The 15,759-nt window shown below is 41.9% G+C and overlaps 1 protein-coding gene across 2 annotated transcripts in view; it reads left to right on the forward strand.

Annotated features, from left to right (window-relative positions):
• PDE4B (phosphodiesterase 4B) overlaps positions 1-15,759 on the forward strand; it is a 486,330-nt gene that overhangs the window by 366,860 nt on the left and 103,711 nt on the right. For both annotated transcript variants that reach the window (XM_059924137.1, XM_059924152.1), the window contains one exon: positions 10,633-10,682. In XM_059924137.1, coding sequence (XP_059780120.1) covers positions 10,633-10,682 — 50 coding nt within the window. The remainder of the gene's footprint in view (positions 1-10,632; positions 10,683-15,759) is intronic.

The following is a 15,759-nucleotide window of genomic DNA, read 5'->3' on the forward strand; positions in this document are numbered from 1 at the left end:
GGTCCAGGTTGCCTATTGTTTGATAATATATAAACAGGTTCATGTAATTTGATGATAAGAGTGGGATTATCTTCTCTTCTGCCCTTAACGAGCTGCATAAGCTTGGCCATTTCAACTAACAGGGCTGAACATTGGTCTCCTGATCTGTTAAATGAAAGGTTTGAACTTAATAATACTGCAGTCATTTTCTCCTCCTAAATCATTTCAATCTGTGGGTCTAAGTGCTATGCAGTTCACTGTCCAGCCATTTAAAACCCATCACAGGGATCAGAAAGTGATAGAATCAATGATCCTGGGATGGTAGGGCCAGAGGAGAACTTTGAGAAATGACTCAGCCTCTTTGTTTTACAGAAGGAGAAATCAGGCCCTCAGAAATCCAGCAAGTTGCTCACAACCACACCATAGGCTAAAGATGCACCAGGGCCAAATCCTAAATCTCCTGATTTTTCTCAGCTAGTGTTCACTCTAGGACACCCTGTCTCTCCAGTCTTTGTGAAATGATTCATCGACCCTCTCTTTTGCTTTTATCCAAATTTTTATTGCGTGGAGTTGTTAAAAGCAAGAGTAAACCCTGCTTTGAAAGCTAACTTTTCCATTCGCTGTTCTATCCCTTTTCTGGGAGCTTCCTGTGAGAGAGTCCTGCATAGCCCCATGGAGTTTTTCCCATCGTTGGTCTCTCCTCCTCTAAACTGTTCTCCAAACTGCCACCAGCGTCCTCTTTCTCACTTGCTGTTTGGCCATGTCACTCTGCAGCTTGAGGCACTTCAGTGGTTCAGTCTGATCATTACGATAAAGTTTAAATGCGTGTGCTTGGCCCCAAGGCACCTCATGATCCAGCTCAAGTTACTTTGATTGATAGTTGATTGGGTTTATATTGGATGCAGTATACAGGAAAGCTAGAGGCTTGCCCAGCCTCATTTGCAATGGTGCTCCCTGTTTATTGTTAAATAATTCACTCAACAAGTATTTATTTAGTGTACTATTCATCCACACGTATATGTGTGTACTTAACAAATATGTATTGAGCACCACCTTGTACCAGACCCTGGTGATATAATAGTGACCAAAATAGACAATTATCTGCCCTTTCAGGGTTTACATTCTGATAGGAAGTGCCAGGGCCTACAGAGGTGTGCAATCAGACCAGGTCTCTGGCCACATGGAATCACATTCTAACAGTTGTGGCCTGGTTGTTCCCTGCATGTTCTATTCTCCATCCTAATTATGGACTTACTGTTCTCGCTTCCTAAAGTGTCTCTCTCCACCTGCCAGTGATTGCCTCACTGAATCCTGCTTGTCTTTTATAACACTCATTTGTGTTACCTTCACCAGGATGCTTCCCCTGACCCTGCCAAGCCTGGTTGAGCGCCCCCCAGTGGCCCCAGAACACTCTGCAAATCATGTATGGATCTCTACCACGACCACTAGACTGTGTGTCCCCGTAAGGACCCTTGAAATTTACATTTACTTTTCCTTGACTTTCTAAGAATTAGCAGAATGCCTGACACATAGTGTGTGCTCCATAAGTATTCATCATGCATATAAATCTCTGAATTACTAATTGTTAGAGAAAGACCACCAAATGTTTCGAAAATTATTTTTTCGGAAGTGATCCTTTCCATTTTTCCATCTTTTTTTCTTTATAGGATATGGCCTCTGGGGCCTTATTTATTGGCTTCATAACTCAATTCTACCAACTGAAAATTATGTGACTTGGGCAAGTTATTTCACCTCTCCAGAGCTCAGTTTCCCAATCTATAAAATAGGGTTGTTCTGAGGGTGAAATGAGTTAATATTTGTAAAGCATTTATAACAGCATCTGGCACGTAGTAGTAGGTGCTCAATAAATGTGAGTTATTATAAGTGATAGTTACGTTTCTCTTGCTGAATCCAGAAACAGTGTAATACTTTGGAGTTTTCACATGCATTATCACAGTTATTATCACTGTAAATGATGTTTATGACCCACATGTTGCCACCACACTATGGACAAGGAAACAAAGCTCAGGGAGATTAAATGACTAGTGCAAAACCAGCTCACTTCTGAGGGGATGAGCAGAGCCAGTGCTGAAACCTAGTATCCTGATTCTCTTGCAGTGCTCTTTTGTAAGGAAAACTCAGTTTTCTTCCATCCTCTGTAGGGAAAAACCCAGTTCTTCCCTCCCGGGTTTGTCTTCCCAGTGAGTCTTCTTTACTAGTCACACAAAACACTTCACTTCTGACACTTCTGGTCACCAAATACGTGGAGGTTTTCCTCTCACAAGAGCAAGAAAATGTCCGACACCAGCTGGGTGTCCTGCAGTTTAACTCAATCCTGATGCTATCTGACATCGCATCAGATCCCACAGGTTAAGGGCTCAGTCCCACAAGATTGCCCACCGCCTCCCTCCCCACTTCAGATGCCAGTTGTAAGCTCAAGTTATCATCTTTGCTTGTGACCCACCAGCTATAAGATTCCAACGACAGCCCCCTTAATTAATTTCATTAATTTGTTCGAGCAGCCCACAGAACCCAAGGAAACATTTGCTCATGTTTACCAGTTCATTAAAGGATATGATAAAGGATACAGGTGAGCAGCCAGAGGAAGAGGGCAGAGTCTGAGAGGGTCCCGAGTGCAGGAATTTCTTCCCCTTGGAGTTGGGGTGCATCACCCTCCTGGTGTGGATGTGTTTACCAGCCTAGAAGCTCTCTGAACCCTGTATTATTAGGATTCGCTGGAGGCTTCTTCACATAGGCATGATCAATTATTAACTCCATTCCTAGCCCCTCTCTCTTTTCTGGAGGATGAGGGGTAGGGCTGAAAATTCTAAGCTTCTAATCATGGCTTGTTGTTTCTGGGGACCAGCCCCCATCCGGGAGAAATCCAGGACCCCACCCAGAGTCACCTCATTAGAACAAAAGGTGCTACTAGTGCTCTTATTACTTAGGAAACTACAGGGGATTTTAGGAGCTCTGTGTCAGGAAGCAAGGGTAGAGAACAATATATGTATGTCTACTATCTCACATCTTTCCATTTACTATACCTATTCAGTCTTCTGGGTTATGGGACGAAATCTCTGAAGGCTTTGGAACAGAGTCATTTAGGAAGAACTTATGGAATAGCTGAAGGTCAGAGAGCCTGAGGCAGAGACATGAGCTAGGAGAGCGTTTCAGGAATTAAAATATGAAGAGTAAAACCCTGGACCAAGATGATGGAGGTAGGAATTGAGGAGGAAGAGATTAATAAGGATACATTCCAAAGGATTCTTTAACATAGCAGAGCTCAAGGCTACTACACTGCACAGCTCCAGGGAGACGGGGTGCCAGTGGTGATGTGTCGGGGTGTTTTCAGTTACTGGTTTGTTGGCATGGGCTCGGAGGTCCTTCCTCTGTTAAAGCATCGGGGAATTCAGCCTAACCCTGCTGATTATAGGCTGTCAGCTGAAGCTACTTTCTCGAGATAAGATTTTTCCATAGCCTTGGGGGTTTTGAGCCACATAAACCTCCATAGTTGCCATATACAGAGTGCCCTAAGACCATAGTTGCCATATAGAGAGGTCACCCAGAGCCAATTCTCACATTGTGGCTGAGGACCACCCTCCAAATCATGGCCCTTTGTGTCACCTCTGGTCCAAACCACACTCAGCAAACATAATAGACCAGCAGTAGAATAGTTGCATCTAATGATCATTCCCAAATCCATACCCATATTTGTACTGAGTTGATCCTCCTACTGAGTTCAAGTTCTTCCTTAAAACCAACATGTCCGCCACTAGAGCCTCACCAAAGGGAGTTGAGATTGCCTCGATCTAGCTCGGGCTGAGAAGTGAGTGATGCAGCAGCCTGGCAGGGTCAGGTTGGAAAACTGAGGGTTCATTTAATGCACTCTATTCTATTCCTAGATAGTCAATACCCTCAAACAAATAAAGACAACTGAAGACAAGAATATCTGTCAGGAATGGATCCACCATGCTAAGAGCAATCCCCCTCCCACCCCAACCCAGATATTCACTTATCTCAACAACTGAAACTGTAAGGTTCATGGAACTCAGAAGTTGTTTTCTGGGATATTTGACTTGGGTTCCAAAGTGCTACTCCTTGCCTTGAATGTAACATTTAAGCAATAATTGTGTCCTTGGAATGGTTTTCATGAGACATTTGGATAATGTGTTGTTTTTATATGAAAAGGAACTCCCACATAGAACTATAATTCTCATAAGTCAAGATTTCCTTTATCTTTTGGCTCTTTGCTCAGCATAAAAGCAGTTCATTGTCTGTCTGAGCTTTACCACCCAAAGGGTAAAAATCTCAAAGTTCCTATTGAGGTGATTTCCTTGCACTTCCTTGAAATGTTCTATTGAGGGATGCTTGATTGGGCTTGTATTTCTTGGCTTCAGATTAAAACCTATATATCCTTTGTCCCAGGAATTTTGAAACTATGGCTTTCATTTAGAGTTGTTAATTCAAATAAGCATTCCCTAAAGCATTTACTGACTTTAAACAGACTGATGGAGAAATCACATGTGAGTGAGAGTACCTACATTCAGCAGACTGATAACCAGGGAATTGAGCTGGGAGCAAAGAGCTGTCTCCATCATCCAACTCTGTCACTAACACCACACACATCACCGGTGGCTACTGGGAGATCACGTAACATCTCTGTATTAACATTCTTCCGAGGTGTAATTAAATGAACATGTATGAAATCTTTGAGAAAGAATTAATAACCACTGATTTTTGTTTTCAGTCTTTCATTGCCTTGTGTCCTTTGGCATGGGATTTAAATTAGCTGAGAATAATAAAAATCTTGAGCATTCAGAGCTGGACAGAACCTAGCCAAATTTCCTCAGAGTAAGGGAGGAAATATATGTAAAACCTCTCACACAGAAGCTGGCACTTTGTAAATTAGCAGAAAATGTTAGTTGCTGCCTGTTCTCCCCAGGTGAGGAAGAAACCGAGAAGTTCAGTGAGTTGCCCAGGGCTATATGGTTAGAAGGTGCCAGAACCAGGGTTAGAATTCCTGTCTTCTTATTCATAGTCCAGCTCTTTTTCCACTGTGTTATTCAGGGCTGGAAAGTATTAACTGCTATGGCCATATTATCCTCCCTATTAATATCACCATCTTTACAAACCCAGGCATAGAACTTATGATTCTTCTGTAAGTTACGGACCTTTGGACTCGTAATGGGCAACCAGTGCCATTTACTTCTGGCACTCACCACAGTTTTCTAATTGGTACTCTCATGCCCCACAAGCAATAATGCAGCCTCCAGATGTCATTCATTCATTTAAAATCTATCGAGCTTCTTCTTTGCACCAGGTCTTGAGAAAAAGTGATGAACTTTTATAAACGTACCCCTTGCCTTTCCAAAACTTAACACACACAGATGCTCACCCGAATTAACAACTCTAAATAAAAGTTATATTTTCAAAATAACTCCTGGGACAAAGGAGTTTATGTAAATTGTGTAATGTTTAAGAAGTCATTGGGAGGATCAGGTGCTATGTGTCGCTGTGCTATTAAGAAAGCAGAGATTTCCAATATTGAGGGTCTCTTGGTTCTATGTCTCTTTTCACAGAAGTCTTCTTTGGAACTCAGGAAGATAGTTAAAATAAAAGTATTTTAAAAAATACATTATCAATCTAATCAACAGCTATTGACTCCCTGTATCGTACCAAATATTTTGCCAATTACAAGGTTACAAAGATGAATGAGATTCAATCTTTGTTTAAATTTCTCACAGCCTAGTTGAGACAGACAAGAGAATGGGAATTGTAATGCAGTAAGAGCGGCACTAGGCTGGGGCAAGCCTAGGAAAGTATAGGTGGCGCAGTGACTAGTCACAGGAGGGAAGGATCCTCTGAGGTGATGCCCGAGTGCAGTCCTAGAACATGTGAAGGAGTTTGCCGCTTAAAGAGGAGGAGAAAAGTGGTCAGATGAGCAAAATATGTGCAAAGAGCCCAGCAACACAAGCAGATTCTGAGTCTGAGGAACAGTGGGGAGTGTGTAAAACCAAGACTATAGAGGAAAAGGAAACCAGATAAAACATTCATATGGTATTTGGCTTCTCAAATCATTTTCACATCAATGGTTCATTCAATCGGCAGTTTACTAATATTTATGGAGTTGCTACTTTATGCGAGGCAAGTTGGTAGGTCCTGCAGAGGGCACGTGAAAGGGGTCAGAACTGGAGCCCACCATCAGTGGGTCATAGATTAGGGGTGGGGATAGTCCATGGCCATATGAGTTGTAACATGAGGAAATAACCCTGAAGGTACAAATGAAGCACCATGCGAGATTAGAGGAGGAATCATTTTTTAGCTTCCTTTTTGGGAAGGAAGAAATTTTCCTCTTTCCTTCTAGGTTCTTCAGGCTGGTCTAAGAATTAAGTGGACATGAGACAGATTAGTAGGAGAAAGTCAAACAGAACTTTAATAGCATGTATACATGGGAGAGGCCCAGGAAAAGTAAGTAACTGGACAAAGTGGCTGAAACCCTCACCTTAAACACCATTTTCAGCTAAAGACCAAAGAGGATATTGTGGGGTAGGGGTTTGGGACCTGAAGAGGAAGGAAGGCAATTGACGTGGAAGTGGAAAAGCAAATGTTTGGTAAATAAATGTTTGCCAGACCATGCGGAGACAGACAATGGCACACAGAATGGAATTTTAACAAACAGACTTTGCTGGGTTCCTCCCTGTCTACCATACCTAGTTCATACTATACTTATCTGTGGTCAGAGCTCCCTTCCTCTATTTACATTCTTTTAGGCTGTTAAGGGAAAGGTCAAAGTTTCTTCCTCAGTCTTTCAGGCCTTGGGCCTTTTCAGCTTGAAATAATCCGTACGCCAAGAGCATTTTGGGTAGCAAGTTTTCCTCCCTACAACAACATTCTTTGGAGAAGATGGCATTTGACCTTTGAAGGTATGATTCTGATAATGGGTTTTTTTTTCCCCACACATCCAAGCAATTCTCTGACACCAACTGGGTGTCCTATAATTCAATTCAGTTCTGACATTATTAACTTGGAGATAGCGTCAGATCCCGTGGGTTAAGTGCTCAGTCCTACAAGACTGCCCCTCCACCGCACACCCTTCTCCCACTACACACACTGGGGACACCAGTGGAAAGCCCAGGCTCTTGCCGGGTCTTCTGACCCACTGGCTATAGGTTGGAGGTTCCCACGAGCCCTTCCTTGGGTTCAGTGAACTTGCTAGAGGGGCTCACAGAACCCAGAAAAACATTTTACTTACTAGATCACTGGTCTACTAAAAAAGGATATGACTCAGGAACAGCCAGATGGAAGAGATGCAGAGAGCAAAGCAGGGGTTGCCGGGGGAAGGAGCGCAGAGCTTTCACGCTCTCCGAGTGCATCACTCTCTCTGAATCTCCACGTGTTCACCAACCCAGTCTTTTTGAGTTTTTATGAAGGCTTTGTTACAAAGGCATGATTGATTAAATCATTGGCCATTGGTGACTGAACTCAATCTCCAGGCTCTCTCCCCTCCCCAGAGGTTCAGGGTGGGCCTAAAGCTCAAACTCTCTAATCACATGGTTGGGTCCCCTGGCAACCCCCTCCTTAGGTTATGTAGTTGCTGGTCCAAAAGTCACCTCATTAACATAGCAAAAGACACCTTGACTGCTTTCCTCACTTAGGAAGCTCCAAGGATTTTAGGAGGTGTGTGCCAAAAATGGAGCCGAAGGCCAAATATATGTGTATATTTCTTACCATAACTGGCAATGTTATAGAATGGAGGTGACACTTAAATGTGCAGATTTGTGAGAGGAAAGCTTCCTTCACAGAGGAACGGCTCGAGCAGCGTCAGGAAAGGAATAGCACGTGTTCAAGGAAAAGGAAGTGATCAAGTTTGGCCTTGGCAAAGTATGAGTTAGTTCTTTCCCTCATTCATTCATTCATTCATTCATTCTTCCATTCAATAAGTATTTACTGAGTGGTTGGCATATAAAAGCATATGTTGAGGCCAAAGAGCAGACTTTGAATGCCAGGCTAAGGAGTTTGGAATTTAATCTCTTAATTTTTCTGAAAAACAGCCCTCAGTATTAGTGCAGGTGTTATCAGCAGATGGCATAGTACAAAGAAAATGCACTTTGGATTCAGAAAGACTTAGCTTTGAATCCTGACCTTGCTGTTATAAGCCATGTGTGCTTCAGCATATTTCTTAACTTCTCTGAGCTTCAGTTTCCTTATCCTTAAAGTGAGATGATGATATTCTCAATGGAAGTTAAGAAGTACCCAGCACAGCGCCTAGCAGAGAAAAGCACACATTGGATGGCAATTTCCCTTTGCTTGTCACCGCAGGAGAGCAGAATGTGTGATCCCAAAATATGCCATATTGGCACATGGATTATTTTGAGCTGAAGGCAATCAAGACCCAGCAGATTCAAGAAAAACTTTTACCTCTCCTTCAACTACCTAAAATAATTGTAGTTGGGGGCCTGGCTCAAAGAGAGACAGAGCTACTATCAGAGATAACTTTTATCTGAATGACCCATCTGTTTGGCAGGGCAAACATCTAATTACAAATCATCTGCTCTTCTCATTGTCTGGTGAATGACCCTCCTAAGCTTTGAAGCCCTAGGCTCCTGTTCCATTCCTTAGCTCAGGATGACAGATAAGTCTCAACTGCTTGACTTGCCTTTGGGTCTCATATTCTTATGGGGCTCCCTTAAGTATGTAGTTAAATTTGTTTGTCACCTGGTAATCTGTCTTATGTCAAGTTAATTAATAGACCAGCCAAAAGAACCTAGAAGGGTAGAGAAAATTTCCTCCCCTACATCATACCTGAAAATTTCATGCCACAGAGAGTTTAAAAGTACCTAGGCTTCCCTGGTGGCGCAGTGGTTGAGAATCTGCCTGCCAATGCAGGGGACACAGGTTCGAGCCCTGGTCTGGGAAGATCCCACATGCCACGGAGCAACTAGGCCCTTGAACCACAACTACTGAGCCTGCGCGTCTGGAGCCTGTGCTCCGCAACAGGAGAGGCCGTGACAGTGAGAGGCCCGCGCACCGCGATGAAGAGTGGCCCCCGCTCGCCACAACTAGAGAAAGCCCTCGCACAGAAACAAAGACCCAACACAGCCAAAAATAAATAAATAAGTTAATTAAAAAAAAAAAAAAAAAAAAAGCCCAGCCCAGAAATGGGGTTAAACATTAAAAAAAATAAATAAAAAATAAATTAAAAAAAATAAAAATACCTTGCCTAGAATCACCCAGGTAGTAAATGAGTGATAAATATGAACCCTGTCCATCAGACCCTGCAACAATAAGATATTTTTACCTTGAAGCTATATTACACCTAAGGGACCAAACATGGATTTGGAATACTTTAAATCTAGGAAAGTAATTTTGTGGCCACACCAGTAGGGAAACCCTTCCTTTTCAACCCCTTTGCAGGCCATTTAGAACTTGGCTTCCTTCCCAACCTTGCCTGTGCGTCAGAATTCACAGAGCAATAGTAACATTACAGATTCTCACGCCTTGTCCCAGACACACTGAAATAGACCCTCCAGGGATGGGGAAGGGAATCATATTCTCGATAGCTCCCCACGTGATCAAATGGCGTCCATGTTTGAGACCCACTGGCCTGCAGTGCCACTCTCTTGCTCACTGCTAATCTCCGGTTTGCTCTTTAGTGGGGCAGACGGCCCTCTATGCCACTGGCTCTGGAATGTGGCCCCCAGATGAGCAGCATCAGCACCACGTGGCACTAGTTAGCAATGCAAACTCTCAAGCCCACCCCAGGCAGACTGAATCAGAAACCCTGGAAGTAAGGTTCAGCAATGTGTCTTAATAAACTCTGCAGGCGATTCTATGCACCCTAAAGTTTGCGGGCCACTGCTCTATCCCGTTTCTGGGAGGCTCTCTAGCAATGCACCCTGAATCCTGGAGAGTCTGGCAAAGTATGAGAAGGATGGCAAGAGCAGCAAAGAAAATCAGGGTTTTGGGGGGAGGGGGGTAAAAAAGATAAAGAAGGAAGAAAGAAAAACAAGAAAGAAAAGGAGAAGGAACCCTAATATTTGTGGAGCGTGAGTTTGTTTGCTTGTTTCGTTTGACTCGAGTTGAGCAGGCTTGCTTTGTGATGTAGAATAATGCCCAGTTCGACCATGAAAAGACTTTTCCATAAGTTAAGCCACCTAGATTGCTGTTCCTAATGGCTAGGTGACCTTTGACAAGTGATTTCATCTCTCTGGGTCTCAGATGTCTAAGGTGCAAAAATGGGAGGCCTGGACTGATTAATCTCCAAGGGCTCCTCTGGCTGGAACTTTCTATAGCACTGCCCAAAGGAGTTGGGATTCACGCTTGTATTTGGTGTCATTTCTGAGCAAGGGTGTCATCTTTGGAAGGCCTCCTGGGGCAGGGAAACCTAAAGCAGAAGGACTGGTTAGGGACCTGGAGTAAATGACTTCCTTCCTGGAGCGCTGGAGCATCCGGGACGCTGTGCATAGGGAAATTCCAGGCCATCTGGATGTGAGAATTGCAGTCACCCACGAGTTACAGGAGCCCGCCTTCCAGAGATAGCATTATGTCACTCGGTAGCTCATTCTGACCTGGAAAACTCCTCTGTGATCATGGGGGTGCAGAGAGGGGTATTCATACAGAGACTCAGACCTTCCTTTCTCTCCCTCTCCACAGGAGGTCTCCAGCTGCTAGTCAGCCATCTGTCTCCAGAGTCAACCTGCCAGGTAAGCCATGGCATGAGGCTTAGCTCCATGTTTCAAAATAACAAATGTGCCTCTTTTCCAGAACCTTTTGTAGAACAATAGCATTCGTTTGCACATCACGGCCCTCCAAATAGGTCTCTTGGTGACTTTTTTCAAAGGCAGACTGGAGCTTTTACTTCACTCCATGTGAAACCAAACGAAAAGCAGGATGAAATAATTTTCCCACCCTGTGCGTGCCTCGGCTTTCAGAATGTGATGGATGTGTGGTCATGCTGCTTCCCAGAACAAGAGCAAGAGTGCAGCTTTGCCCTCAGCTTGCCGGCCCCAGTGAACTCCAGGAGAGCTAACCTCAAAGGTCCCAGGTGCTCCCACATTGGCCTGAGGGCCCCGTGGTGAATGTTAGTGGTTTTCCTCTTAGCGTCAACTATACATCCCACTTGAGTCTACATCCTTTCCAGGTGTGAAACCAAAGGCTCTTTCCAGGTCACAAATCATTTCTTTTGGAGGTCATCCAACTTTGTTCCTCAAAGGTGTTTTTTTTTTAAGAGAAACCTAACCTCTCATTTTTTTTAGTACTGCGCATACGCTTTTCATGTGGAGTTGAGAGCTGTGGAGAGGAAGGGCCACCTTGAAGGAACATCTTGGAGACGTGTTGGACGTAAAACTCTTCTTGCCATAAGATGCAACCAGTTAGATGACATTTTTGAAAGTGCAAAATGGAGTTTTTCCTCTTTAATCTGTCCCACTAGTATGGCAGTGGATTTGCGTAGAAGCACGGGAGAAACAGTAAGATGAACTCATGCTGAGATCACCTAACACCTAATGTTGCCTCATAGGTTTCTGTTTCCCTTCCCTTTATTCTTACGATCTTCCACGCTCGGATGTTGTGTTTTCTTGCTGATGTGATGGCCATACATATAACAGAGCTAATACAAAAGTCCAACTTTTTATTTTTATTTTTTAAACATCTTTATTGGAGTATAATTGCTTTACAATGGTGTGTTAGTTTCTGCTCTATAACAAAGTGAATCAGCTATACATATACATATGTTCCCATATCTCCTCCCTCTTGCATCTCCCTCCCTCCCACCCTCCCCATCCCACCCCTCTAGGTGGTCACAAAGCACCGAGCTGATCTCCCTGTGCTATGCGGCTGCTTCCCACTAGCTATCTATTTTACATTTGGTAGAGTATATATATGTCCATGACACTCTCTCACCCTGTCACATCTCACCCCTTCCCCTCCCCATATCCTCAAGTCCATTCTCTAGTAGGTCTGTGTCTTTATTCCCGTCTTGCCACTAGGTTCTTCATGACCTTTTTTTTTTTCCCTTAGATTCCATATATATGTGTTAGCATACGGTATTTGTTTTTCTCTTTCTGACTTACTTCACTCTGTGTGACAGACCCTAAACTAACTCCATCCACCTCATTACAAATACCTCCATTTCATTTCTTTTTATGGCTGAAAAAGTCCAACTTTTAAAAGAAGAGAACAAAGGCAGTAGGTTCCATTGGCTCACTGGCGTTTGAAGTATTAATGGTACATGCTTTAAAACATGTTTGTGAGAAAAATATTGAGAACAAGAATAAAACTGAAAGGAAGATATTAAGCAAAGTCAAGTTTACCTCTAGAGCCCCATGATATGAAATAGAAGAAAATGGTACTCTATCCATGGACTTTAAAAATGTGGTGTGCTGAAGTACTATGTCCTTTAGAAGTTTTATAAAGTGAAACGAAATAACTAGAGTGTTTTAACGTGTAACTGGTGTTACATGCTGGAGATCAAAGGGGGTGGTTTCGAAACTCCTGTCATTTCATCATCTTGGCCCACTTGTGAGGCACCATCACTACCATTTCTATTAGCCAAGTTTACTAAGATGGTTTTGACAACAAATCGAATATTTAAACTATGTTTTCTTTTTCTTGTAATAAATACTGACAAACATCAGGAGAATATGTGATATTTATGGTTCTATAAATTAGCTCATTAGCCAAAGATGCTGTTGGAAAGATCACGTTGTGATCATTGGCACAGTAACTAGAGCTTGGCAAGTACAGAGTCTTTTGCTAAATTCTTTTAAAACAATGGAGCAGAGAAATGACAATACCACTTAGGCAATTTGTTTTTGTCTGTCTTTGTGGCAAACTACAAAAATCCTGACTTTTCATTGGGCAGAGAATGTAGCGATACCAATTATTACATAATTATAGGTTTCAAAACCTTCTTAATGCTCAACCACAGTCAAAAAAGGAAGGAGGACACACACATCCTGTGTTTTGTTTTCATTATCAGCTTAAATAAGTCAGGCAGATTTTTCCTGTTATTTTAATATTTATCAGCATATGACAAAGAGGTGTGTTTAAATAGAAACTTTAAAGGGGAATGAAAAATAAGTGGCTCACAGCACACAAAAACACTGAAAGCTGCCGTGCTGCTTTAAAAGATGATTTATCGTGATAATGAGATCAGATTTTCATTTATTAGCACTGATGCTGAACTCATGTATTTCATTTGAAATCTAAGATAAAAGATACAAGAAACCACAATAATTTAAAGAGATTTAACAACAACCCAGTTTGTTGGGAAAGGCTGGCTGACTTAGGTAACTGTATTCTTGTATAAAAAGCAAGTTTAAGAGAGAGACAGAGAAAAGCCAGAGGAAAGATTTTTTTTCTTTTTAAAACGTTTTTTAAAATGCATCTAAATGAAGGAAATGCAATTCATTTTAAAAGCTAGTTGTCAAAAACCATGGTTAAATTGGTACATTTGCTCTTACAAATTGATCATTAACTGAAAAAATTCATGGGGGAAGTCAAAGCAAATCTCTCAGTCTGCAGTACCTTTCTCCTCATGGTTTAACCAAGTTTATTCTTTTTAGCTCTCATGCTACAACACAGATTTCTCTCTTCTGCAAAGGCATCCAGATTTTTTTAAAAAAAAATCAATGTACTTGCTCCCTTTTTTGTGCTATGGAGAGAATTGCATTCTAGGATATACTCCAATTTGTGGCTTATATGTCTCCTCCATTGGAGCTCCTTGAAGGCTGGGACTGTCTATACCTTATTCCTCTCTTTATCATTTAAGATACTTTTGCATAGTTATTTTCACATAGTAGGAAGATAGGTAAATGTTGAATTGAGCAGGAGAGCTACATAAAGTTTAGGGACTTTATCTTAAGGAAAATGCTCATAAATTAAATTTTAATAATGAGTCAATATTTTACCTCTATGGCTATGAAAAGCCATGCGTGTTTTTACTGTTAAAAATCAGTTATTGCATTGAAATTGAAAGAAGTTCAAGACACATTCTATAACTACACTATCAAAATCTATATATTAGTATGGTCACATAGATTTTGAACAAAAAAAGTTAAATCAAAAAAGTTGGCATTTTATACTTTAAATAGGAAAGCCAGAGTAAAGTAATAGAGGATTTAAAACCCAGAAAATATAGCAATGTGGAAATCATATGCTCCCACATTAAGGAGAAAATGTAGTAAATCCTCCTGGGGGTGTTGAAAATGTTAATGCTGTGGAGTTTAATGGGCATCTCGATTTTTATCACATTTTGCCTCTTCCCGAACATGAATTCCAGGCCTTCTCTACATGATACGTAAGGATTGGAACAGAAAGGGAAAAAAATAGAATTGAAAAAAGAACACTCCAAACAAGGCAGGAACTTGATAATTTATCGAGGAACTTGGGTTCTGTCATCTATACACATTCAAACTGGAAAATTGAAGTAATTCTCAGGATTTCAGGCCCCCAAATTATTTTCAACAGAAAAAAAAAGGTAATTGAGGAAAATCACTGTGTAGGTATGTGTGTGTGTGTGTGTGTACATGAGTGACTGTGTGAGCATATGTATATTGTATGTGTAGTGTGTGTGTGTGTGTGTGTGTGTGTGTGTGTGTGTGTAGGATAATTTTCCCACTTTCCCCACCCAAACCATCCCTTGCTTTTGCATGCATTTCAGTAGTGATCATGGGTATGTCATGAAAGTAAGAATTTACTGAAAAGATAAATTATCAAGTGTTCACTGCCTTTACGAAACGATCGTTTGCTTTGCAAAGGATAAGAGAAGTATTCCTTTTAATGACCAGCACTTCTGATTATTATAAATGTGACTTGATTTTTAATAATATGTATCATATATGGAACATTTTAGCAGCCAAATCAATGTGTAAGGTGGAATATTCTACACTAATTTTCTTCTTCCAAAGTTTACTAATAAACGTATTGAGCAGGAACGTCACCCATGTAACAGATAAGATGGTTTGAAGAGCAACCCCCAAGGCCACGGGTCATCGGAAATGACAGCAAACCATGTCACAAAGATGACTAGAGCATTGCCTTGAGGACTTCAGGCCAGACTGCTGCAGACCCGAAGTGTCTCTCAGCCTGGGTATCCACAGCCTCAGCTCATGATGGTTTTCAACACCAGTCAATTAGATGTATTTCAAGAAAAGCCTGTGTATGGAGAAATAGGATGAGACAATACAGAGCTTTCCAGTAAGTCTGAAATAGGTGGGCCTAAGTGAGAAACAGACTTAATTAATATTTTGTAGTGCTCATAGGAATCCATTTCTTCTAATATGTGTCCTCTAGGTCATTCTGGGGAGGAAATGGCTCTTTACCGGTTGATAAAACAGAAGAGACTTTCTCCTAAGAAGCCTGTTTCTCAGTATGAGTTCCTCCCATGTCTTTGCTTGATTATGAATATCCCCCTGGAGGTTCATGTGTGTGTGTCAGACGTGGGTTCTATTTGAGGAGCAAACAAGAGGCTCAGTGAGTTACCTTGGATCTTAAGAAATTTGGCAAGTCATGACCTTGATTCAGTTCTCATTCTTTGCCAGAGCAGCCAGAGCCTAGGCTGAGAGATGGGCTGTGTGTGCACCAGTAAAGGGCTCTCTGAGGATGACAGCAATGGCCTGAGAGCTGATCTGAGTCAGATGACTGGAAATGAAGCCCAGCACAAGCAGAACGTTTGCTCGGTTTCCACGTTAAGCAAGAACTGTCAAGCGGGGTTACAACACTTACAACAAATAGTAATAAAATCAATCTTGTTACCAAAGGCTATGGCCACTCATGAAA

Source organism: Balaenoptera ricei, chromosome 1, assembly GCF_028023285.1.
Source record: "Balaenoptera ricei isolate mBalRic1 chromosome 1, mBalRic1.hap2, whole genome shotgun sequence".
NCBI lineage: Eukaryota > Metazoa > Chordata > Mammalia > Artiodactyla > Balaenopteridae > Balaenoptera > Balaenoptera ricei.